The sequence below is a fragment of the Miscanthus floridulus genome, chromosome 4, assembly GCF_019320115.1.
Source record: "Miscanthus floridulus cultivar M001 chromosome 4, ASM1932011v1, whole genome shotgun sequence".
In the NCBI taxonomy this organism is placed as follows: Eukaryota; Viridiplantae; Streptophyta; class Magnoliopsida; order Poales; family Poaceae; genus Miscanthus; species Miscanthus floridulus.
In genome coordinates this window covers 83,233,272-83,258,600 of record NC_089583.1, presented here as the reverse complement: position 1 = coordinate 83,258,600, position 25,329 = coordinate 83,233,272, and the positions used below count along the sequence as shown (strand labels likewise).

Below are 25,329 nucleotides of genomic sequence, written 5' to 3'. Positions count from 1 at the left end.
GAATCTCATGATGGGCCCAACGATCATAGGGTGTTGTGGGTCTAAAAGCCTCTGGAGCAAGGTTGCCATAGCAGTGATGTTCTGGCTTGCCTAGGTGAAGGGTGGGAGGGCTTTGTCATCCTCGATGATCCTCCGGTTCATGTCGCGGGCCACAACGCGCGCACGCCCACCATCTCCATGGCGCTCGATCTCCTGCTTGAGCTCCACACATTCCTGCTCGAGCTAGAGTCGTGCTTCCTTGAGCTCTTAGTGCTAGGCCTTCAGCTGCTCTACCCACAGGCGAGGTAGGGCCCCTGAATCCCCCTTGACCTCATCGTCGAAGCCATTCGTTGGGGTAGCCTCTCCCTCGTGGATGCTTTTGATGTACCCCTCGGTGGTACCTGTCATGAAACATTCACAAGAGAGGTGATGGCTCCCCCTGCTGGAGTCAGAGTTGGAGGGCGACTCTAATTCTCCTGCGAGAAGGTCATGGAAAGATTCCATGACATATTCGGCCATTCCCACAAACATGTCAGTTGTGGGGGATGGGGGCATGCATTGTGCCATAAGGTGGCCAACGGTCTCTAGGCGTTGCACAGAACGAACGGGAGCACTGTCGGGGCGCTCCGGATAAGGTATTCCAGGGAGAGTGGCTCTCCTCCGGCAAGCTGTGTCATGACATTGGTGAATGAGAAGGTGAGGAGGCCTAGGTCCTCTTGGGACAGTCGGAGTCCCAGGAAGGTGCCGAGCTAGCGCTCTAGCCTCCTATAATCAAAGCCAAGGAGCTGGTTGCTTCCGAGGGTGCGGGCCTCCGGTGCGTGTAGCCATAGCTCCTCAAGTGCCTCAGCGATCGCGTCAAGGCCGACAGAGTAGAGAGGTTGGACGGCGATGGGAGCCTACATCAACTCTCCCCCCATCATGATGATGAAGTCTAGGTTCTTGAAGCGCATGTGCACGCCCAGGACCTAGTTGATGCCGTGACTAGCCATCCGAGGCCTGATGTGGACATCGAGACGCACAAAAAGCCCCTACCTAGAGCGCCAACTATCAGTGTTTTTGGACCACCGACAAGTAAATTTGTATTTACGCGTCTGGCTCAGATGGTGTGCTCGGAGGACACAAGGGGTTATACTGGTTTGGGCGGAACATCCCTACGTCCAGTTTGCCGCTGCTCGTGTTATCGGCACCTAGTTTGTAGTAGGGGCTACAAACGGGGGAGAGGGGGAAAGGATCCCAAGTCTCTGATGGAAGGAGTGAATGGGTGCTGAGAGCTTGATCACTGCTCAGTCGTGTGCTCATGTCGTGCTCTTGTATTTTTATCTCATAGTCCGGTCTCGTGTGGATCTAGATCCCCCTTCATGGGGCACCCTGCTTCCTCTTTTATAGGCGAAGGGAAAGTGCGCGTTACAGCGGAGGAAAAGGAGAAGAACGAGAGAGAGAAGACTTCTAGGATCGTCGGGTCCTTCTTCTCCTTCATGCGGGTCCTGTCGATCCTATAGATGTTAATAGGGACGACTCCATGTCCCGGCCCTGTTCATCACTGGCGCCATGTGCAGGCATCGTCTGTCGGTCATGGCGTTCCATTCCGTCCCAGCGAGCATCATGGTAAACTGACGCACCTATCAGCGTTAGTACAAGTGTTAGGCAGAACGGCACTAGCATGCTTGATACTATTCTTGATGTGAATCCTCAAGTATGGCCCATCATGGCCATGGGTCACATCAAGGCATGCTAGTCTCTTCTCTGGTGTTAGAGTTTTGATCCACACCCATACGCTTGGACCTAGAGTGGTTGGCGGCGGTATGGATCCCCATCGGATGAGATGGAACCCACGTCCTTGGGGTCAAGCAAGACGGAGCTCTCACCCAAGAGGTCGGGCGAGACGGAACCCATGGCCTAGGGGTCAGGCGAGATGGAGCCCGTAGCCTCAAGGTCAGTAGAGACAGAGCCCGCGGCCTCGAGGTCGGGCGAGACAGAGTCCGCAGCCTTGGCGAGACCCCTGCGGCCTCCAAGTTGGGCGAGACAGAGCCCGCGGCCTTGGGGTCAGGCGAGGCAGAGCCCACACCCAAGGGGTTGGGTGAGGCCTTTTAATACGTCTTGCTCCATCCGGGGAAGTCAACGTGGGTGCTAACTTCCTTACTTTGGGTATCCCTCCTATCAATACCTGACAACCTGGTTGATGGCTCAATTCTCTTACGAGGAAGTTAAGAAAGCGCTCTTTCTGATAGGCGATCTTAAAGCGCCAGGGCCAGGTGGTATGCATGCAGTCTTTTACAAGAGATTTTGGGAGCTCTTGGGGGATGATTTGGTGAAAGAAGTGTTGGAAGCTATGAATTCGTCAAACATACCATAAGGGCGGAATGATACGGCGATTGTTCTAATTCCCAAGGTAAACAACCCAACCTTGGTGTCCCAATTTTGGCCAATCAGTTTGTGTAATGTGGTGTACAAAGTTATATCTAAAATGCTAGCAAATAGACTTAGATCCAGTTTGCCAGATGTTATCAGTGACAACTAGAGTGCGCTTGTGCCAGGAAGACTCATTACAGATAATATTCTATTAGCTTATGAGAGTATTCATAAGATCAAAAAGAAACATGGGAAGAAAGGCTTGTGTGCAGTGAAACTTGATATGCACAAGGTATATGATAGAGTTGAATGGGGATTTCTTGAGAAAATTATGATAAAAATGGGTTTTCATCAAAGATGGGTTACTCTAATCATGGCCTATGTCAAGTCTGTGAAATATAAGGTCAGAGTAAATTCGATGGAGACTAAAACTTTCATACCAACAAGAGGGCTACGGCAGGGGGACCCCTTATCCCCCTACCTTTTTCTCTTGGGGCAGAAGGTCTATCAAGATTATTGAAAGGAGCAGAAAGTAGAGGTGAGATGCATGGAGTTTGAGTTTGCAGGGATGCACCAGTGGTATCCCATTTGTTGTTTGCAGTTGACTCTCTAATCTTAATGTAGGCGAATTAGGAGAATGCAGATAACCTGAAGAGCTTGCTTGATCGCTACTGTGCAAATTTGGGACAAAAAGTTAGTGATGAGAAGTGTAGCATATTCTTCAATGGAAATATAGATGTAACAGTCAAGGCAGAGGTTTGTGAAGCTCTCAATATTGTTACTGAATCACTGAGCGATAAATATCTTGGACTGCCAGCATTGGTAGGGATAGACCGTAGTGACTGTTTTCAACATCTGATTGATAGAGTTCGAGCTAAAACAAAGGGCTAGAAGGAGAAGCTCTTAAGCATGGGGGGTAAGGAAATTTTGATAAAGTCCATTGTTCAAACCGTGCCTGTTTTCGCGATGATGGTGTTCAAAATCCCAAAAAATATATGCAAAGGGATGTCAGATGCCATATCTCAATTCTAGTGGGGTGATGATGATGACCATAAAAGAATTCATTGGAAGGCTTGGTGGAAATTAAGCATACCAAAGAAAAGGGGAGGTATGGGTTTTAGAGATCTAGAAAATTTCAATCGGGCTCTGCTAGCTAAGCAAGTGTGGAGGTTACTGCTTGAACCAGATTCTTTACGTGCAGGAGTTTTGAGAGCAAGATACTACCCTGACGGAAAACTCTTGAATGCAATGCAGAAAAGTGGAAGCTCATACACTTGGTAGAGTATTTTGGTAGGTTTGGAGTGCTTCAGAAAGGGATATATTTGGAGACATGGAGATGGGTCCCAAATTAAAATTTGGGAGGATGGCTGGATCCCAGCAAGTCACAATCTGAAAGTATTAACACCAAGGGGGAATAATTTGCTTACTACAGTTGATGAACTTGTAAACCCAATGGCCCCGTTCGGCTAACCCCATATTTGGCTTGTTTGGCATGTTTTTTCAGCCGAAACAGTGTTTTTCTCTCACAACAATTCAGCCAGAACAGTGTTTTTAGTCAGTTTCAGCCAAGATTCAGCTGTTAGATTAATCTCAATCCCAAACTGGGCCCAACGACCCAATTGGGCCTTTGATCCGTGCCCTGATCGGGGGCGCCCAGCCCACTATGGCTGGAGGGCCCCAGTCACACTACGCAATAAATAGAGGTGGGGGCCGGCGGCTCAAGTTACGAGGTTTGCCTGAGCCGAGCTCCCCACCGACACCTAAACCCTAACCCGATCTAGAGAGGGGCACAGCCAGTGATGGGAAGCCACCAGCCGCACCACCTGCTCCATCGACGTCGACATCTTCACCGCCCTCTTCACCGGCCATCGCTACCCATGCACAGACTACACCAACGAATGTGATGGCGTCCTCTAAACCCTCCCCTCTGCAGTGTCAGGTTCAACACCTTCTCCCTTCTCTCTCTGTCTCTCTAGTTCTACATGTATTAGGATGTACTATGTCTTTTATCTCGAATAGAATCACTCTACCGGCTAGATCTATGATCCTAGTGATCCTATAAGTCTAACAATGGTACCAGAGCCATCGGTTTCTAGGGTTTTTAGATCTAGAATAGGTAAACTGATTAGAAAAGGAAGTAGAGGGTTAGATCTAGTGTGGGTCTAAGAAGAACAGAGGGTTCAGTTGAACCCTAACCCTAACTAGGTTAAGGAAAGGAGAAGAAAAAGAGGCTTTTGGCCTTAAGAAGGTAAGAGCCAAAACCTAAACCCATGAAGGCTTCATAGGGAAGATAAACAGTGTAACCCTAACAAGAAAAGAAACCATAACCCTAGATCACCAATCGGTTGATCCGAGAAGAACAAAAGAAAGAAGCAAATCAGAAAGGGATGTTGGGGAAAGGGGGGTCTACCTCGCCGCTGCGTAGCTGAAAGGTCCTTGTTTGGTTTTGGTAATTGAGTGACAACTTAGGTGGACTAATTGTGTTTATGTGAGATACACAGGTGATTAGTCCACAGGTACATGTGTGTGAGCAACATATGCCATGAAGGTGAAAATGGCTTGGAGATGTTGCAAAGCTCACACATGTGATGATGAAGGAGCTTATTGCACATGAGACATGACATTGAGTCATGTGATCAAGGTGGAGAAGATCAAGACAAGACTTGGCTTGATGGACCAGTTGCAAGCGTGAAGGGCAAGTCAAAGGCTTTGGAGTGATGGACCGCGCGGCGATGAAGCTTGAGCAAGACTTGGCGCTGATGGACGATGGCAACGGTGAAGAGCAAGTAGAGTCAAGATCGATGAACCAATATGATCATGTGATGATATGAAGTGGATCATATCATTGTTGATCGTGTTGGTGCATGTGTTGCATCGACATTGAAGGAGATAGAATAGAATGCGCAAGGCAAAGGTATAACCTAGGGCATTTCATTTCACCGGTCATAGGTGTGTAGAGAAGTTTATGACCGGGTTTAGGATAGATGGCCATACTATCAAGAGGGGCAAACTTGTTTGCATATCGGTCATCTAGTGCCACTCGAGTAATCTAACTTTGTATTGTCGCTAGGATCGAGTGGCGTGGCAAGTTGAGTGGCTAACATCCTTTGGGAAATGATTGTGAAAATGCTAACACACATACACATGGTGGTGTATACTTGGTGGTGTTGGCACATTTACAAAGGAGATGGTGTTTGTAGGGGTGAGATGGGTTTGTTGGCACATTTACATTCGGCGCTTTCGGGAAAATGGAATGTCTATTTTCTATTGCGCCGGATGCAAATTCTTGGTGGTTAGCACATTGGTGCAAGGGTGAAGAAGTTAGAAGTGAAAACAAGTTGGTCGCGAAGATGCCGGCATCGGTCAACTGACCGGACGCTGGATCTGAATGCACCGGACGCTGGCAGGCTGCGTCCGGTCGTGCTGACGTACGGTGACGCAGTAGCTGGAGAGTGACCGGACGCTGGCTGCGTCCGATCGTGTTCGACCGGACGCGTCCGGTCATGCTTAGGAGCTTACTGGAAATGACCGGACGCTGGGGGTTCAGCATCCGGTCAGTTGAAGCTAGAGCGTCCGGTCAAGTCAGTAACCGTTGGAACCGGGACACGTGGCCATCTGCGGGCGATCGGACGCTGAGGTCCAGCGTCCGGTCAACACGACCGGAGCGTCCGGTCGGCCCGACCGTTGCCCAGTGAAGGGGTAACGGCTAGTTTAGCCTTTGGGGCTATAAATAGAAGTGGCCCTCGGCCATGGCTGGTGCTGAGCACCTCAAGGGACTTAGTGTCCATGCTTGTGAGTGCTTGGGAGCCCTCCATCACACACATACTTGATAGTGATCATTCGATTGTGTGAGTGAGCGATTCTAGTGCGATTGCATCGAGTGGCACTAGGTGATCGAGTTGCAAGCTGGTGGTGCTTGTTACTCTTGGAGGTTGCCACCTCCTAGACGGCTTGGTGGTGGTCTCCGTCGAAGCGCGCAAGAAGCTTGTGCGGCGCTCCGGAGAAGTGCTTGTGAGGGGCATTGTGCTCGCCCCGCGGGAGCCGCGAAGAGCAACTCTAGTAAAGCGTGTCATTGAGCTACCCTCACTCAAGGGGTAGGTTCTTGCGGCGCTCGATGTGCGGGCTTAGCGGGTGATGCTAATTAGCCGCCGAACCACCAAGTGAGCGGTCGACACAACGGGGACTAGCGTGTTGGCAAACACGTGAACCTCGGGAGAAAAATCATCGTGTCAACCTTGTTCTTCCCGTTGGTTTGCATCCCCATTACACAAGCTTACAATTACTTTTATACATATTAAGCTTGTGTAGTTGCTCTTGTAATTAGATAGCTTGTGTAGCTTGCTAATTACCTTCTTGCTTGTGTAGCATAGAAGTAGCTCCCTTGCGTGACTAATTTGGTTTTAGTAACCTTGTTAGTCACATTGCTTAGTTTGTGTAACTAAGTATTTGCGCTCTCTAATTAGGCATTGGTTGCCTTGTTATTGAGCATTGCTAGTGAGCTTAGTTAGCTTTGTGTTTTTGCTTACTAGCATGTGTAGGAGCTCCCTTGTCGCTTAAAGTACTAGTGGCATAGGTTTGTGTAACCTTGCTCCTAGAATTGTTTAGGAGAGCTCTAGCTAGCCCGGCACCTTTGTTGCATAATTGTTATCTTTGCAAGGTGCTAGTGAACATATATAGTGGGGTGTAGTCTTGGCTAGACCGTTAGTTTAAATTCCGCATTTGTATCAGTTAGCCGACGTAATTAAGTTTTAGAAAAGACTATTCACCCCCCCTCTAGTCGCCATCTCGACCCTTCAGTAGCGCTGTAGCCTCGCTGGCGCACGGGGAGAAGAAGGTCGAGCAGGGGGCACTGCTCGCCTGGCTCCAGCCAAAGGGGCACCGTGGCTAGGCCACTCAACAGCGGCGCGCTCACCCGCTGGGGAGCGCGCACACCGGCGAGGGGGGCGGCGATGGCGCCATCACTCCACAGTTTCGCCAGCTCGACTCACTCGGACTGCGGCTACGCTACACTGTGAAGAGCGGCGAAGAAAGAGAAAGGGAAGAAAGAAATGGCGTTAGGGTTCGTGGGGAGCCACTGCCTTCGCGGTTTTGATCCAGCGACTCACGCGGACAAACGTTGGATCTGAATGAGTGACCGAGATCGACCAGACCGAAGGCCGGCCCAGACGAGCGTGAGCGGCCGCGCGGCTTTGCCGGCCTAGGCCCAGGCCTAGGTTGCGGGCAGCCCACGTACAAGGGAGTTGGGCCAGGCCATTTTGCCGGCTGGGCCGAATGAACAGTGCTGAAATGAATCATTTTTTCCTTTTTCCAGTAAATATTTATTTCCTAGAAAATGAATAAATGGCTTAAAGAAAATAGAAAAGAGAATTTTTCTGTGGGTAAAATTCACTAAATTGAGATTATTTTTCTGCTGCATATTTAAAGATGTTATTTTCATTATTAAATTCGAACCAATGGGAGAATTTAATTTTGAAAATGGATATATTTTAATTGATTATAATATTGTTATTATTTTGACCAATGGGAGAATTAATGGCAATATTATGATATTTTGTCTTGCATTAATTCTATTTCTGTCCAACGGTGTTGTAGAATTAGTGTAGAGGACAATTGTATGTTTTAATTTTGACCAACGTTGGAACTAAGGCATGCAATTGTTATTGTTATTATTTATGTTCTCACTCTATATGAATTGTGTTTTCAGGCGGATATAATTTGATGGGTTGTATCAAAGAGATCCCCACTCTCAAAGGTGATAACTACACGGAGTGGAAGAAAAATATTGATCTAGCCTTCATCTTGGCTAAGGTGGACTAGGTAGTCACCTCACCATGTCCCACTGAGCCTGTGGCACTGGTGAGGGAGACAAATGAGGCTGATGCCGCTTGGGCAACCAAAGAGAGGGATTTTGCATCTCAAAGGATGTCCTATGACCTTGAGCATAGGAAGTGGGTCACTGCCAACAAGAAATGTATGGCTATGATAAAGAACACGATTGAGCCTATAATTGTGGGCTCAATCCCAGAGTGTGACACTATCACCGAGTACCTCGAAAGAATAAAGAGTTAGTTCACTGGCTCTTCAAAGACATATGCTACCCAGCTGATAAAGCAGCTGGTGACAGAGAGGTACTCTAGAACTAGTGGTATAAGAGAGCACATACTAAGGATGAGCAATTTGGCATCCAAGCTAAAACCAATAGATCTAGCTCTCAAGGAAGAGTTCCTTATCCATATGATTTTTGCTTCTTTGCCAAAGGAGTTTGACACTTTTGTTGTCAACTACAACATATAGCCCGAGAAATGGGACATGGATAGGCTCATGGCTATGTGTGTGCAAGAGGAGGAGAGAATGAAAGCTGCCAATGATGGCACTATCAATTATCTGAAAGACAATAAGAAAAAGAATAATAATAATAATACTAACTTCTCCTCAAAGTCAAAGGGAAAGGCTCCCATGTTGCATCAGCCTTAGCAGAACAAGTTCACAGTAGAGAAAGACCAGTGTCTCTATTGTAAGAAGACGGGACATTATAAGAAAGATTGTCCCGATTACTTAAAGATGATCATGGCAAAGAAAGGTGAGAACATTATTGCATTCATAAATGAATCCCTATATGTACAGTATTCAAAATCTACTTGGTGGATTAACTCAGGTGCAACTGTTCATGTTGCCAATTCTTTACATGGATTCCGTTCGATGAGGACTACGCAAAGAAGCGAAAGACATGTTAAAGTTGCAAATGGAGTCTGAGCAGATGTTGAAGCCATTGGCGATCTTTCTCTAGAGCTTGCTGATTGCTTCACACTTAAACTTAGAGATGTTCTTTATGTTCCCTCATTACAAAGAAACTTGATTAGTGTTTCATGCTTGGACAATGATGGATATGATTGCCATTTTGGAAATGGCAAATTTAAGATAACATTTAATAATGCATGTGTTGGTCTTGCTATCTTACAAAATAAGCTTTATTTGTTATCACTACGTGATGATGTAAATATTGTATGCGATGATGGAAACATTGCATGCTCCATCATCGCATACAACAATGTGAATGAATCCTCGTCTACGGATGTAAACAGAAAACGAAAGAGAGCTCACGATGCGATGTCAAAATTATGGCACTGTCGTTTAGGCCATATTTTGAGGGGGAGAATAGAAAGACTAGTTAAGAATGGTATTCTTCCTCCATTAGAGCTCTTAGATTTAGAACAATGCAGAGAATCCATAAAAGGAAATTATGTAAAGAAAATTAAGAAAGATGGCAAACAAAGCGTAAGAATTTTATAGATTATTCACACAGACATCTGTGGTTAGTTTCCTGTAAAGAGTGTGGATGGTTATGATTCATTCATAACATTCACAGATGATTACTCCCATTATGGCTACATTTATCCAATCAAAGAAAGAATAGAAGCATTGGATAAATTTAAGATATTTAAGGCAGAAGTTGAAAACCAACACAATTTAAAGATTAAGATAGTCAGGTCCAACCATGGGGGGGAGTAATATGGTCGGCATACCCCATATGGCCAAGTTCCTAAACCTTTTGCAAGGTTCTTATAGGAGAATGGTATAGTAGTCCAGTATTCTACACCAGGTGAACCTCAGCAGAATGGAGTAGCTGAAAGGCGCAATCGTACCCTGATAGATATGGTGCACAGTATGATAAGTTACTCCACCTTACCGATGAGCCTATGGATGGAGGCGTTAAAACCCGTCATTCATATTCTCAATAGAGTACCAAGTAAGTCGGTGCACAAAACACCGTATGAGTTGTGGACAGGAAGAGTACCCTCACTAAATCACTTACGTGTGTGGGGGAGTCCTGCTGAGGCTAAAGTATTTAACCCAAACATTGCGAAGCTAGATCCCAAAATAGTGAGTTGCCATTTCATTGGTTACCCAGAAAAGTCAAAAGGTTTTTGTTTCTACTGTCTAGACAGACATACAAAGTTTGTGGAAACGAGATACGCTGTCTTCCTAGAGGATAAAATGATGAGGGGGAGCATGGTAGCTCGAGAAATTTACCTTGAAGATAAGCGGGTGTATGCGCCCACTCCAATGATTCATGAGCCATTTTTCTCAATACCTACTATCGCTGCACCAATAGTACAAGATACTGTGGTGCCAGCACCTGTTGTTATTTTGCCTGTGGCAACAATGAATGATGATGAGGAACCTATTCTTCAGGCTCCTATAGAACCTATTACCACACATGAGGGGGAGCAACAACATCCTCAAACAGAAGATGTGCCAAATGTGGAGGCCCCTATAAGATCTCAAAGAGTTAGAAAATCAGCTATTCCTGCTGATTATGAAGTATACAACACTGAGAAATTTCAAATGGAGGATGATCCCACCTCATTTGAAGAAGCCATGAGAAGTGATCATTCATCAAAGTGGCTTGAGGCCATGGAAGATGAAATGAAATCAATGAATGCCAATAAAGTTTGGGACTTGGAAATAATTCCTAAAGGAGCCAAAACAGTAGGTTGTAAATGGGTCTACAAAACAAAACTTGACTCTCAAGGGAATATAGAGAGATATAAAGCTCGACTTGTGGCAAAAGGCTTTATGCAAAAAGAAGGGATTGATTACAATGAGACCTTTTCTCCAGTCTCATGTAAGGATTCCTTCAGAATCATAATGGCATTAGTGGCACATTAGAATTACATCAGATGGATGTAAAGACGACATTTCTCAATGGAGACTTGGAGGAAAATGTTTACATGGCACAACCAAAAGGTTTTGTCATGGAAGGAAAAGAACGAATGGTATGCCGCCTAAAGAAATCCATTTATGGATTAAAACAAGCTTCAAGACAGTGGTGCTTGAAGTTTAATCAGACAATAAGGAATTTTGGGTTTAAAGAGAATGTTGAGGACAATTGTGTCTATGCAAAGTTTAAGAATGGGAAGTTTATCTTTCTTGTCCTGTATGTGGACGACATCTTACTTGCTAGTTGTGATGTCAGTCTACTACTGGAGACAAAAAAGTTTTTGTCCTCAAAATTTGATATGAAAGATCTTGGTGAAGCTTCATTCGTTCTATGGATCGAGATTCACCGAGATAGAAGTAAAGGGGTATTAGGACTGTCACAAAAGACATACATAGAAAAAATCTTAAAGAAATTCAGTATGCACAAATGTAGTCCCTCACCTGCTTCTATAGTCAAGGGCGACAGATATGGGGATTTTTAATGCCCCAGGAACCAATATGAGATCGATCAAATGAAAGCGATTCCATATGCTTTAGCTGTCGGAAGCTTGCAATATGCTCAAGTATGTACGCGCCCTGACTTGGCATTTGTCACCGGGTTACTTGACAGATTCCAGAGCAATCCTATAACAGAACACTGGAAATTAGTAAAGAAAGTCTTGCGTTATTTACAAGGAACGAAAGGCCTCATGATGACGTATAGAAGATCTTATTCACTCCATATAGTGGGATATTCAGATTCTGATTATGCAGGAGATGATAGAAAATCCACGTCAGGATATGTATTCACTCTCGTAGGGAGAGCTATTTCATGGAAAAGCTCAAAGCAAACCGTCACTACATCGTCCACAATGTATGCCGAGTTTGTAGCGTGTTATGAGGCAACGGGGCAGGTAAACTGGCTAAAGAAGTTCATACCCGGTTTGAAGGTGATTGACGACATCTATAGACCACTTAAGTTATACTGCGATAATAATCCGGCAGTACAGTATGCTCACAACAATAAGTCAAGTGGTGCTGCCAAACACATTGACATAAAGTATTATGTTGTGAAAGATAAAGTCCGGGATCATGTCATAAGTCTTGAGCATATAAGTACCAAAAAGATGCTTGCGGATCCGCTTACAAAAGGCTTACCACCCAACGAGTTCAGAGAACATGTAGCCGGCATGGGTTTAAGGAAAAACTTATAATTTCTGGACAAAAGAATGCCCAAAGATAAGTATCTATTTCAGAACAGAGTGGTGTGTTGTAGCTGTTAAATCTATCGGCAATTGACCGTGACGATGAAACATGCTCTATGCGTTAATCTGTAATGGAATGAACAAAAGTAAATGATAAGAAATTGAAAGACGGTAGGAGATCAAGGGGGAGATTGTTAGATTGATCTCAATCCCAAACTGGGCCCAACGGCCTAGTTGGGCCTTTGATCCGCGACCTGATCGGGGACGCCCAGCCCACTATGGCTAGAGGGCCCCTGTCACAATGCGCAATAAATAGAGGTCAGGGCCGACAGCTCAAGTTACGAGGTTTGCCTGAGCCGAGCTCCTCACTGACACCTAAACCCTAACCCGACCTAGAGAGGGGCGCAGCCAGTGACGGGAAGCCACCAGCCGCGCCGCCCGCTCCATCGACGTCGACGTCGACATCTTCACCGCCCTCTTCACTGGCCGTCGCTGTCCGTGTGCAGACTACACCGACGAATGTGATGGCATCCTCTGAACCCTCCCCCTCTGTAGTGTCAGGTTCAACACCTTCTCCCTTCTCTCTCTGTCTCTCTAGTTATACATGTATTAGGATGTACTGCGTCTTTTATCCCGAATAGAATCACTCTACCGGCCTATGATCCTAGTGATCCTATAAGTCTAACATCAGCCAGCCGAACAGGGCCGATCACTGGGACGTGGGATGAGGAGTTGATCAAGGACCTGTTCTGGACAGTGGATGCAAACAGGATTCTACAGATCCCACTTGTGCAAGGAAGAGAGGATGTAGTAGCCTGGAACCATAACCGAATCGGGTATTTCTCAGTCGGATCAGCGTACCATATCCAGTGGTTACATAAGTTTGGTGCAAATAGGGTGAATCAGCAAGCGAGTGGCGTGGGTGATGAGAAAGTGTGATCAAAACTATGGAAATTAGATGTCCCTGCGAAGATCAAAATTTTCGTCTGGAGGGTGTTGCATGGCCTCCTACCTTGTCGTGGCATTCTGGCAAATCGCCATATTGGAAATTTGGGCAGTTGTCCGGCCTGCCAAGAGGGATGTGAAGATATAAAACATGTTCTTTTCACCTGTAACCGAGCAAAGGAAATTTGGCGATTGCTTGGAGTGACAAAGGATATTCAAAATTTGTTGCAGGTTGATCGGTCAGGATCAGTAGTGGTGGCGGAGATGATCAAAGCATCAAAACACCTAGATGCGTTGAATCATGTAGGATTGGCAGAACTAATCCTAACTGGTGGCTGGTATTTGTGGTGGGAACGCAGGAAGCTTGTCCATGGTGATACTGTTCAAAATCCGACAAGATCGGCAATGGCAATTGCAACGCTGACGACCAACTATCAAAGAGCAGTAAAGAAGACGGCTAAAAAAAGGAGTGCTGGAAGAAACCACGGGAAGGCAACTTATTGCTAAATGTGGATGCAAGCTACAATCAGGACCGGGGCACCGGTAGTACAGGCGCTGTGATCAGGGATGCCAGTGGTTCTTTCATAGCTGCTGCTGCACGATTCATTGAACATGTGCTAGATGCACCGATGGCAGAGGCAATGGCACTCAAGGAGGGGCTGTTACTAGCACAACAGATAGGATGCAACCGGCTCATGATTGAGTCAGATTGCTTGGAGGTGGTCGAAACGATGAAGCAGGATGGCATCTCTGCAACAGCTAGTGCTCCGGTATATGATGAATGCGCCCAACTGTGGCAAGATTTTGTATCTAGTTCTATTGAACATTGTAATCGGGAAGCCAACAAAGCAGCCCACGAAGTAGCTAGAGTAGCAATGGTATCGAAGTTATCTTGTAATTGGGTCGATGAACCCCTAGTTTTATCCTAGAAGCCTCGGTGAATGATATAACTCTGTTCGGAGATTAATAAAGTGCGCCAAATGGCTTCCCTCAACAACAAAAAAAGTTTTTTTTAGAACAGGTAAAAGAAAGGGTTGCGCTTGTCTTCCCCCACCTCCCCCAAACGTAACACAACAATTGTACCGTGTCGTTGAGAGAGACATGTGTGCATAATTCCTACTTTGCACACTCGCGGAAAACAAAGGCGTAACTTTCCGCGGAGAAAGGAACCCGACCCGGCCTGGGGTATGCTACCCTCCGCGTACAAACAGGGATGATTGCATCCTGATGTGCGCCTCTAGTGTTGTGCTCCCGGCTCCAAGCATCCATTCAATCCATCACGCATCACCCAACCGCAGGCCATCCTCAGCGCCATCATGGCAATGGCAAGGACGGAAGAGCAAGCGGACGACAGGCAGTCAGGGTCAGGCAGCATGCACCCCATGGTTCCCTGGCTCGGCCCGGCCTCGTCGCCCTCGGCCACACGCTGGCTGCCCCGGCCGGCCGTATGCCGCCATCATGCGGCATGATTGCGGCGAGCGAACGGCCCATCGCCTTGTCCCCATTCTATACACATCAACAGGATTGCTTCATATCACGCAGGTAGGCAAGGCAGCCTCACCATAAATGATGAGGATGGATGGATGGATGGCGGTGGATGAGGAATTGATGGCCGTAATCATGCCTGCATGCACAGAGAGAATTCTTCTCGCGCCTGTCCTAGCCCCGCACTAAACGCATGGGCATGCAGTAGTACTCTCCCTTCGGTCCTCTCAAGACTTGCTCATACCATGCACTTATACTAGGGCCTCGTTTAGATGCTGAAAAAATTTCAACTCGATGAATAGTATCATTTTCGTCTTATTTGATAAATATTGTCCAATCGTGGACCAACTAGGCTCAAAAGATTCATCTCGTGATTTCCAACTAAACTGTGTAATTAGTTATTTTTTTTACCTACATTTAATACTCCATGCAAGCGGCTAAAAATTGATGTGATGGAGAGAGAGTGAAAAAACTTGGAATTTTGGTGGCATCTAAACAGGCGTAGGATCTGGCAACCATCATGAGCTTCCAATTCCATGCAGGCCTGTCCGAGAGAGAGATGTTGTTGCTGCTGCTACCTGCTGCATGCTACTAGGAGTTTGATGACAAATGCAGCACACAGCAATTCTATTCTATACAGTACGTACTGGTACATCACATTCGATCATTATTCCACATTTCCACTTGTTCAGAAGGCTTTAATTTTCTGCCCAGCAAACCGTAGTAGTACTATACATGAAATGCATCATTAATATTTACCTATATGTATTTTAAAAATAGATGCACGCAGCTACCAGCTACTACCTACGTCATGAAAAGAATGCAACTATATGTTACATGCCACGAAAAGTGGTTCACGTTTGACCAAATTTTTAGTAAATAATATTCACAGTTATGTCTTTAAATTAATTTATTATGAAAATACATTTCATAATTAATCTGATGGTATTTATTTGGTATCATAAACATGGATACTTTTTTCTTATCTATAATCGGTCAAACTTAAGATAATAAAATGTGATACTGTGCTAGAATTGCATTCTTTTTGGGACGGATGTAGTACCTACTGCTCTTTGAACCCCAAAAACAATACAGTTCTAGCTTAGCCATAAGTCAAACTATTTTAAATTTATTAAATTTACAAAAAAAATTGATATTTATATTTGTGGTAAAAGTAAGTACCCATGAAATTTGTTATGAAATATATTTTAAAACATATCTATTTGGAGTCATAAGTGCTATTTTCTTCACTCACAAAATAATCTATCCTGTTTGGTTCTCAGGAATTTAGAGGAATTGGGAAGCAATTTAGCAATGAGACGAGAAGTATTCTCTAAATATTGATTTTAATTGATGGGATCGAAACATGCTCTACTAGTATCAGAATTCTATACTACTCCCTCCATTTCAATTTATGGCCCCGTTCGGCTTGCTGAAATTTGGTTGAATTGGCTGAAAAACACTGTTATGGCTGAATTGTTGTGAGAGAAAAATATTGTTCCGGCTAAAAAAACAAGCTGAATAGTGCGGCTTATAAGGTAAGCCGAACGTGGCCTATAAGGCTCTGTTCGGCAGAATTTATTGCTGTTGCGGCTGATTTGTAGGACTGATTTGTTGTGAGAGAAAAAACTGTTCCATGGCTGGAAAAATAGAGCTGATTCTGACTTATAAACTCAAGCTAACAAAGCATAAGTTATTCCAAGAAATTTGAAAATGACTTATACTCCGTATCAATTTCAATTTATAAATCATTTCAAAAAATTTGAAAATAACTTATATTCCGTAATTTGAAACGAAGGGAGTACTACACATCTTACACACAAACACCAGCAATTCCACCACGCACGACCCACAAATGCCAAAAAAGAAAAAGAAAAAAGAAGCAGCAGGCAGCAGCAACAGCAGCTGCTGCATGGGCAGCTTTCTTTGTAAAGATTGCGGGTGCCATAATGATTAAGCTCATTATTATCTCCTGCCATTGCCACTAGAGAAGCGAATGAGAGCCAACAGAACCTCTATTGATCTATGTGAACCAATATATATTGGAAAAAGTCTACTTAACTCCCCACCTATCATAGTTGGTCTACTTCACCCCCTCAACTATGAAACCGTCTGTTTTACCCCCTGAACTATCTAAAACCGTCTGTTTTACCCCCTGGGGTGGTTTTCAGCGGCGGTTTGCTACAGCAACAGCGGGTGTGCTACAGTGATGGTCGGTTTGCTACAGTACCCATGGTTTTGAATTTCCTTTTTTATTTATTTTCGGTGAATTTTTGAAAAATCATAGTAAATCATAGAAAAATCATAAAATGAAAAATCTAATTTTATTGGACTCCACGTGAGTAGATCTACATAGTGAATATATAATACGGTATACTTTAGTACAAAATTTTTACTGTAGCCTTAGATTAATTGGAATAATTCGTAGCTGCAGCTTCTACCGTTCCTAGAGTACACACCACGCGTGCTGTGGAGAACGTGGTGACCACGCACGCTGGCGCCTGTCCGCGCTCCTGCAGTTACCGAGTCAGTCGTCTTGGCATGTATCCTCAACACCCCCCACAGTCTGATGGATGATCGGCAGCACACAAAGACTGGAATGGAAGCTTTCGAACAACGCTGTCAGTAGACCTTTCGTCATGACGTCGACGAACTGTTCACCTGTCGGAACGTGGAGGACGCGCAGTTCGCCCAGTTGAACTCGTTCTCGGACAAAATGAATGTCGAGCTCAATGTGCTTGGTGTGCTTGTGGTGAACTGGATTCGATGACATGTATACCGCAGAGACATTATCGCAGAACACCATCGTCGCCTTCTTGATGCCACAATGGAGTTCACCGAGCAACTAGCGTAACCAGATGCATTCGGCGCCTGCATTTGCCACCGCCCGATACTCGGCCTCCGCGCTTGATCTTGACACGGCGGGCTGCCGCTTGGATGACCAGGAGACGAGGGAGTCACCGAGGTAGACGCAGAATCCCGACGTCGATCGCCGAGTCTCTGGGCAGCGCGCCCAGTCCATGTCTGAGTACGCGGTGACGCTGAGGTCGGAGGAGGCGCGAAGCTGGAGTCCATGTGACGTCGTGCCGCGGACATACCACAGAATACGCTTGAGAAGCACCATGTGCAGTGCGCGGGGATCATGCATGTAGAGGCAGGCTTGCTGGATAGCAAAGGCGATGTCAGGCCGCGTCATCGTTAAGAACTGGAGCGCGCCTGCTAGACTGCGGTATGACGTCGCGTCGTCCATGGGTGGGTCGTCGGTAGTGAGCTTGTTCTTGGCATCGATTGGTGTAGAGGCAGGTTTGCAGTTCATCATCCCGGCGTGATCGAGGATGTCTTCAACGTACCGCTCTTGAGAGAGGTAGAACTCATCCTTGGTGCGCTTGACGTCGATCCCGAGAAAGAAGCGTAGCGCCCCACGTCCTTGACGGCGAATTCGGCATGGAGGCAGTCGACAATGTGCTGGAGCAAGGCCGAGATGGACCCAGTGAGCACAATGTCATCGACGTAGAGGAGGAGATATGCAATGTCCGTGCCACGACGAAGGACGAAAAGAGATGAGTCAGATCGGGTTGCCTTGAAGTCGATCTTGGTGACAAACCCGACGAACCGAGTGAACCACGCCCTCGGTGCCTGACGGAGTCCATATAAGGACTTGTCGAGTAGACAGACAGCGTCAGGGCGATCAGCATCGACGAAGCCCATGGGCTGCTGACAGAGAACATGCTCATTGAGATGACCATGAAGGAACACATTAGAGACATCGAGTTGCTTCGTTGGCCACTGGTTAGATGCCACGATGGCGAGGACAGTACGAATAGTGGCTGGTTTGACGACAGGCGAGAAGGTTTCACTAAAATCAATCCCTGCTTGTTGGGTGAATCCGCGAACCACCCACCTCGCTTTGTAACGCTCTAGTAAGCCATCAGGATTGAGCTTATGACAGAACACCCATTTGCCACTGACAACGTTGGCACCCGGTGGACGATCAACAAGGCGCCAAGTTCTGTTGTGTTGTAGCGCATCAAACTCAAGTGCCATGGCTGCCCTCCAGTTAGGATCTTTGAGAGCTATCCGAGCTATAGAAGGAAGTGGAGAGATCGCAGGCATGGAGGATGAGGCCCCAGCGTGCAGAGCGTACCATGGGTTTGGTTTGAAGATGCATGCCTTGGAACGAGTCTGCATTTGGTGATAGTGGGCTGACGCTGTGTGTACGACGTGGGGAGCAGGACTGTTGGATAGTGATGGTGCGAGAGCTGAAGCACCAGAGGATGGTGTGGAAGGTGTGGCACCAGAAGCAGCAAGCGATAGAGAAGTAGGAGGAGGCGGTGGTGGGTGACGTGCGCTTTACTGAAGAATGACAGGCTTGTCAGGTACTGTAGCCAGTCTAGCTATTGTTGGCTGATGAAGATGAGATTCAGAACAAAAAGGGAACTGGGTTTCATCAAAAACTATGTGGCAAGATGTGATGACGTGACGTGTTTGTAGGTCAAGACATCGGTATCCACGGTGATCAACCGGGTAGCCAAGAAGAACACACGGTGTGGATCAAGCGTGGAGCTTATGCAGTGCTGTTGAATCTTGATTGGGATAGCATAGGCACCTGAAAACCCTAAGATGATTGTAGGATGGTGGGGCGCCAAGGAGAAGCTGAAATGGAGTTGTCTGACCACTGGCCCGACAGGGACGACGATTCAGAAGATGGGTTGCCTTGGACATCACCTCCACCCAATATGCATCAGGCAAGCCAGCATGAATGAGAAGACTATGAACGCAGTCATTCAGTGTTCTAATGATGCTCTCGGCTCTTCCATTTTGAGATGAAGTGTAAGGACAAGATAGGCGCAAGATGGCACCATGGTGTTCAAGGTGACGTCGAAAGGCTAAATTATTGAACTCTTTCCCATTGTCAGTTTGGAATGCAATGACAGGTAACCGAAACTGAGTATGAACATAAGCATGAAATGCAATGAGGCACTGAAAAATATCAGACTTGTTGCGTAATGGAAAAGTCCAGACATAGTGTGTAAGATCATCAATCAACACAAGGTAATACTTGAAGCCAGAGAAACTAGACACTAGAGAGGTCCAAACATCAGCTTGAACAATCTAAAATGGGACATAGCTAACTGAACTAGAGTCTGAAAAAGGTAAACGCACATGCTTACCAAGCTGACAAGCTTCACAATTGGTTGGCTTGGTGGAGATGAACTCAAGGCGAGGAAGAGTCTGCTACAGTGTGTGCCTTCCGGGGTGGCCTAAACACTGATGCAAGAGCTCAACAGTGGGCATGGAGGTGGTGGTCAGGGCCTCTGGAGGTGATGAGGCCAGAGGGTATAGCTCACCGTCGCTATTACAGCGAAGGATCACCGAACGAGTGGGAAGATCCTTGATAGAGAAACCAAAAGCGTCAAACTCCACAGAGACATTATTGTCACGAGTTAAGGAATGAACTGAAATCAGATTCTTAACAAGTGATGGAGAGACAAGAACATTAGGGAGGGAAAGTGGGGATCGAGCAGTGGGGATATGTGTGGAAGCACGATGAGTCACCGGCAGCGTGGCGCCGTTGCCGACGACAATAGGAGTGGAATTGTAAACTGGGGTGGAAGAGTTGAGTTTACCTACGTTGGAGGACATGTGGGAAGAAGTGTCAGTGTCCATGAACCATTCTGCCGCTTGAGGAGCAGCTGCTGTGGAATTTGCCGCGTTCAGTGCGACGAGCAAGGCCTGATGGTTCCACGGATCCATGGAGGGTGGTGGCTGAGTGACACTAGGAGGAAGCGAAGACGACCCGGCGAAGTAAGCCTAGTATGGTGTTGTGTTGGGGCGCGGGCCGAGCACGCCAACTCCTAGGGCATGGAATGGCATGGGCCATGCCTGCATCCATGCCAGTCCACGAATTGAATCCGGGTGTCCAGGCCGTTGGCGGTCTTAGGGAGGAGAAACCACCGCGGCCACGACCACACCTGTTGTCGTTGCGGGTAGGCGTGCCATGAGCAGCAGCTGGTGGCTTGGCGACAGTTGTCGGCGCAGTGGAGCCGGAGTTGCCAGCCATAATAGAGCTTGAATCGCCTTCGGTGGCGGTGGGTACGGCAGGACGAGGTCCACCAATGGTGAGCAGAGCGTGCTGTGCAACCGTCTTGGCATGCTCCTTGTCATAGCACTCTTCCAAAAGAAGGTATGAGCGCGCGCGAGAGGAAGGTGTGCGGCGGCTGCTTGGCGGTGATGGCGGGGATGGCGTGGTGATACTTGGAGCTGAGGCCGCGCAGCATGTTCAGTACTTGGCTCGTCTCCCGCACTGGCTGGCCGACGTCGCGGAGCGCATCGGCGAGCTGCTTGAGTCGTCCGGTGTACTGGGTGATGTCCATATCGCCCTAGACCATGTTCTAGAACTCTGACTCCAGGTAGACAGCACGATGGAGCTCGTTGTCGCTGAATTGACCGTGGATAGCGCCCTAGACGCGGTATGCGGTCGCCTTCGGATGGCACACGATGTCGCGCATGTCCTTGGCGATGGAGTTGTATAGCCAACTCAAGATGCACTGATCAACCACACGCCAGTCGGGATCATGGCGCTGCTCGGCGATTGGCGGAGATGAGACGTGGGACGTGAGGCCGAACTTGCCGAGGAAGGCGTCGAAGAAGCATCGCCATTCATCGTAGTTCGTCGTGGCGAGCTCGAGAACAATGGGAATGTGGGATTTGATGTTGACGGTTTGAAGTATTGCGGTGGGAGGCGTGGTGGCAGGGGCATCGTCGCCGATAGAGGAGGTGAAGGAGACTTCGGAGGTGTCGTCGGAGTCGGAAGAACCGAGATAGAAGAGGGGATTGTCGTCCATGGTTGGCATGGCGACAGCCGGGGAGGAAGAAGATGGCGATGCAACAAGGGAAGAAGACGGCGATGCAGCAAGGGATCAACCCGAGCTTACTGATACCATGTAGAGAAGTGAATGAGAGCCAATAGAACCTCTGTTGATCTCTGTGAACGAATATGTATTGCATGAGGTTGCTATCTTCAGCAACCGTTCCTAGAGTACACACGACGCGTGCTGGTGGAGAACATGGTGACCACGCACGCTGGCGCCTGTCCGCGCTCCTGCAGTTACCGAGTCAGTCGTCTTGGCATGTATCCTCAACAAAGCTCTTTGCCTTTTTATGGCAAACCCCCTGAAGAGCCTCCGAATTTCATCCAACTCCCCCCACCCAGCTCTCCTTTTCCGGGTCACGTGCGGCCCCGTCAACTGGTCAAACCCGCCATTATCACTCAGGCGGAAACGCACCGAGAAGCAGGGAGGGAGCGAGGAGAGGCGTGGGCGTGGGCCGGGCCGGGCGACTCCTCCGGCTGCTGCTATGCTATAAAGCCCCGCAGGCCTGGCGCGTCCCGACGGTTCCATTGCTGGTCCCTGGCACTGGCAGGAAGGATGGAGTTGGGGCTCAGCTTGGGGGAGACAATGGCGGATGCCGGGAGGGACCTCGTGCTTGGGCTTGGGATGGGGGTCGTGGTGCGGAGGGATGAGGAGGAAGCGGAGTGGGGGAGGAGGGATAGGGACGCGAGGAGGGAGCTGGAGTTCGGGACGGGGAGGTGCGGCGGCCGGTCGTCGCCGGAGCCGCCGGCGGTGCGACTCACGCTCCTGCCCGGCCTGGTGCCCCACCTCGGCCTCCCGTGGCCGTCGCCGTCGTCCGAGACCAACCGTGAGTGATACGATACGCATGCACCGTCGTCGTCTTATTTTTGGCCTTCCTGGATTCTTTTGTTTCCCTTCCTTTTCGGCGTGCGGTGCGGCGAGATCGCTGAAATGGCGATTCGCGTTCGGCAGGGCATTTGGAGGCGTCGACGACGCGTGGCTTCGACGTGAACCGGGCGCCGTCGCTGTCCGTGGTCGGTGCCGCCGCCGCCGCGGAGGAGGACGAGGAGGAGCAGGACGAGGCGGCCGCGGCAGCGGCAGCGTCGTCGTCGCCCAACAACAGCGCGGGCTCGTTCCCGACGGATTTCTCCTCCGCGCAGGGCCAGGTGGCGCCCGGTGGGGGCGCCGACCGCGCGTGCTCCCGCGCCAGCGACGACGACGACGGCGGGTCGGCGCGCAAGAAGCTGCGCCTCTCCAAGGAGCAGTCCGCGTTCCTGGAGGAGAGCTTCAAGGAGCACGCCACGCTTAACCCGGTAAGCAACCCATCACGCAGAAATCATCAAGTCTTGTTTCCTCGGCCGATCTCGCTCGATCCTGACGTTCGTTGGTGCGTTCCGTCCGTGGTGCACAGAAGCAGAAGCTGGCGCTGGCGAAGCAGCTCAACCTCCGGCCGCGCCAGGTGGAGGTGTGGTTCCAGAACCGCAGAGCCAGGTGCGTGCGCGCATGGTTGCATCCGAGATCTTTGTTCTTTGATTAATTACCCCGGCAATCATCGATCGACTAAAATATATAATAAAACCCGGTGCCTCTGCCGGCCGTGCTGCGTGCAGGACGAAGCTGAAGCAGACGGAGGTGGACTGCGAGTACCTGAAGCGCTGCTGCGAGACGCTGACGGAGGAGAACCGGCGGTTGCAGAAGGAGCTGGCCGAGCTCCGCGCGCTCAAGACGGTGCACCCCTTCTACATGCACCTCCCGGCCACCACCCTCTCCATGTGCCCGTCCTGCGAGCGCGTCGCCTCCAACTCCGCCGCTCCCGCCGCCGCACCGGCGGCGCCCGCGTCGTCGCCCTCTCCTGCTACGACTGGCATTGCGGCGGCGGCGGCCCCGCCGGAGCAGCAGAGGCCGTCGTCGTTCGCGGCTCTGTTCTCGTCCCCGCTCAAACGCCCGCTGGCCGCCCACGCGCAACCGCAGGCGCCGACCAGCTAGTGAGGCCGGTCCTCTGCTTCGCCTCCGGCGACGCGAATGGATGGATGGAGGAGGATGAGGCACGGAGCCAGCGGTGGGGCTAGCCCCCCTCCCCCCCCCCTACCGTCCACGAGCGAGCGAAGCCCATAGAGCCGCCGTATGAAATTTCAGCTGTAGAAGAAATTTGCTGAACCTCTTTTTTTTTTATTAATTACCGTTGTTTAGTTCCCTAATTTTTTCTTAGCTTCGTCAGCTGTAAATACGCTCACCTTTTTTTTTTCTTCCTTGTTTTCACTTCATGCGGTTCTTGGGAATTTTTTGTGGATTGCCGATGATGCGGTTCTTGGGCTGCGGACGGCCGGGGGTGCAGAAACAAAGTGCTGCAATAGAGTGCATTAACCTCAGTAGCGTCGATCATGTTTGATTTCCTTGCTCCCTCTTGGCGTCAGTACAGGCCTTGAAATCCAAAGTCGCCACGTCGTTCTTCTGATGGTGAAATGGGTGGTCTCCCTTTTGACTGTTGACGAAGTAACGCTGTTGGTTCCGAGTTGGCAAACCAACGCTGTTTGGCTGATAAGCATGCTAAAAGTACCGTTGTCCAATTTAATGTCAGAGAAAAATATTATTGGTTACCTTTTATAAGCCATGCAACCTCAAACGAATAGGGCGCAAACCGGTTTGGTCTCGGGAGTTTGCACACGCAGATTTGCGAAATCATGACGCCCATCGAGTGCTGCTACTCCTATTCTCGCTGATTTCTCTTCGGCATACGACCAGCGGCTGGCTGTGAAGTGTGGTGGAAATAGCCTATCTATTCCACCAAAAAAAGGGTCTCCGTTACGGAAATAGCCTATCTGCTAGCGGTGCTGGAGCTGGACAAAGCACGTACGGAGTATGAATGATATAATGATTACACTGTCGGTTCGTTGGATGGTTTACGAGCTGATAAGCTCAGTTAATGCTGATTTATTATGAAAAAAAATATTATACCATAACTGATATAGCTCTGGTTGAAACCTGAGTGCTCGACGCTTCCCGGTTCACACTCGAGTGTGATCCGGCACTCTCGGTAGCTTTATTTCCTCCATCCTGTTTTCCGGTTGTGAAACAAATTACAACTACTGCCATCAAAACACCTTTTAACTACTTGCAAAAAATAGGTGGATGGATCTAGGTCTAGCGGTACATGGCTCCAGTGACACAGAGAGAACCGATATCTTCCGAAACGGCGTCAGGATGAAACGGGGATTTTGACCGACCTTGCAGTAGCAGTATAGTCAGTTTTCCAAACCGCGCAAGACTAGTCGTTAGTCGTGGGGAGGAGGTCATGACTCACGAATGCTGGCGCTGGGGCACCCAATTTCCCAGCGTCCATGTCGGGTCTACGAGGGCACGGACACCGCAGGCTGGGAGGGAGCGACGGAGGATCGTCGCACAACAAATCAGTCGGAACAACGTTTCAGCCGATGTGAACGGGACTTACTCCTTCCAGAGTCCGCCCTGGGTGCCCGCGCGATGGATCCGTCCGAGCTCTGACCCGGCAAATCTTTTCTCCCGGATGGCCGGATGCGCTCTCCAGTCGTCTCCACCCTGATCTGAATCTTTCTTTCCGTGTGCTCGTGACGGATCCCCTTTTGCTTTGGAGATTATTAAGGATACAGCAATGATGCGGCAGAGGTCTCCGTCCCACAGTGCCTGCTCTGTGCGCTCTGATGGTGACGGCGGCGTGGCCTTTTTGACAAATGGCAAGTAACCGTAATCCGTAAGAGTGTTACAGTCGTGTGTGTGCTGAGTGTTTACACTCGTAAGTACAGTCAGGGCAGGTAGAGGTAGATAACAGGTGAGGGCCG

General features: G+C 48.5%; 3 protein-coding genes across 4 annotated transcripts; 1 reads left to right on the top strand and 2 right to left on the bottom strand.

Annotated features, from left to right (window-relative positions):
* Positions 1 to 17,508: 17,508 nt before the first annotated feature.
* Positions 17,509 to 17,982, bottom strand: LOC136548725 (uncharacterized mitochondrial protein AtMg00810-like). Its single transcript, XM_066540149.1, has one exon. It carries the CDS (start codon positions 17,980 to 17,982, stop codon positions 17,509 to 17,511), a length of 474 nt encoding a protein of 157 aa, XP_066396246.1.
* A 2,842-nt stretch (positions 17,983 to 20,824) lies between these two features.
* On the bottom strand, positions 20,825 to 21,508 carry LOC136548724 (uncharacterized). The gene is made up of 2 exons (XM_066540148.1): positions 21,161 to 21,508; positions 20,825 to 21,043 (listed from the first exon to the last, which is right to left on the bottom strand). The coding sequence occupies exons 1-2, from the start codon at positions 21,506 to 21,508 to the stop codon at positions 20,825 to 20,827; spliced, it is 567 nt and encodes a 188-aa protein (XP_066396245.1).
* Positions 21,509 to 21,924: 416 nt separating this feature from the next.
* On the top strand, positions 21,925 to 23,977 carry LOC136551886 (homeobox-leucine zipper protein HOX11-like). 2 transcript variants are annotated; one of them, XR_010782687.1, is made up of 5 exons: positions 21,925 to 22,361; positions 22,487 to 22,827; positions 22,926 to 23,005; positions 23,125 to 23,636; positions 23,850 to 23,977. XR_010782687.1 is itself a non-coding variant. In XM_066543420.1 (4 exons), exons 1-4 carry the CDS (start codon positions 22,091 to 22,093, stop codon positions 23,498 to 23,500), a joined length of 1,068 nt encoding a protein of 355 aa, XP_066399517.1. In that variant the 5' UTR covers positions 21,925 to 22,090; the 3' UTR covers positions 23,501 to 23,977. The 2 variants fall into 2 exon arrangements, 1 of the variants encoding a protein (XP_066399517.1); XM_066543420.1 differs by having other exon boundaries at positions 23,125 to 23,977.
* The last annotated feature ends 1,352 nt before the right edge of the window (positions 23,978 to 25,329 follow it).

Coding starts and splice junctions, on each gene's coding strand:
- LOC136548725 (XM_066540149.1), bottom strand. CDS start 17,982: ATGATGAACTGCAAACCTGCCTCTACACCAATCGATGCCAAGAACAAG.
- LOC136548724 (XM_066540148.1), bottom strand. CDS start 21,508: ATGGACGACAATCCCCTCTTCTATCTCGGTTCTTCCGACTCCGACGAC. Junction 21,044..21,160: donor CCAAGGACATGCGCGACATC/GTGTGCCATCCG, acceptor AACATGGTCTAG/GGCGATATGGACATCACCCA.
- LOC136551886 (XM_066543420.1), top strand. CDS start 22,091: ATGGAGTTGGGGCTCAGCTTGGGGGAGACAATGGCGGATGCCGGGAGG. Junction 22,362..22,486: donor GCCGTCGTCCGAGACCAACC/GTGAGTGATACG, acceptor CGCGTTCGGCAG/GGCATTTGGAGGCGTCGACG. Junction 23,006..23,124: donor TTCCAGAACCGCAGAGCCAG/GTGCGTGCGCGC, acceptor TGCTGCGTGCAG/GACGAAGCTGAAGCAGACGG.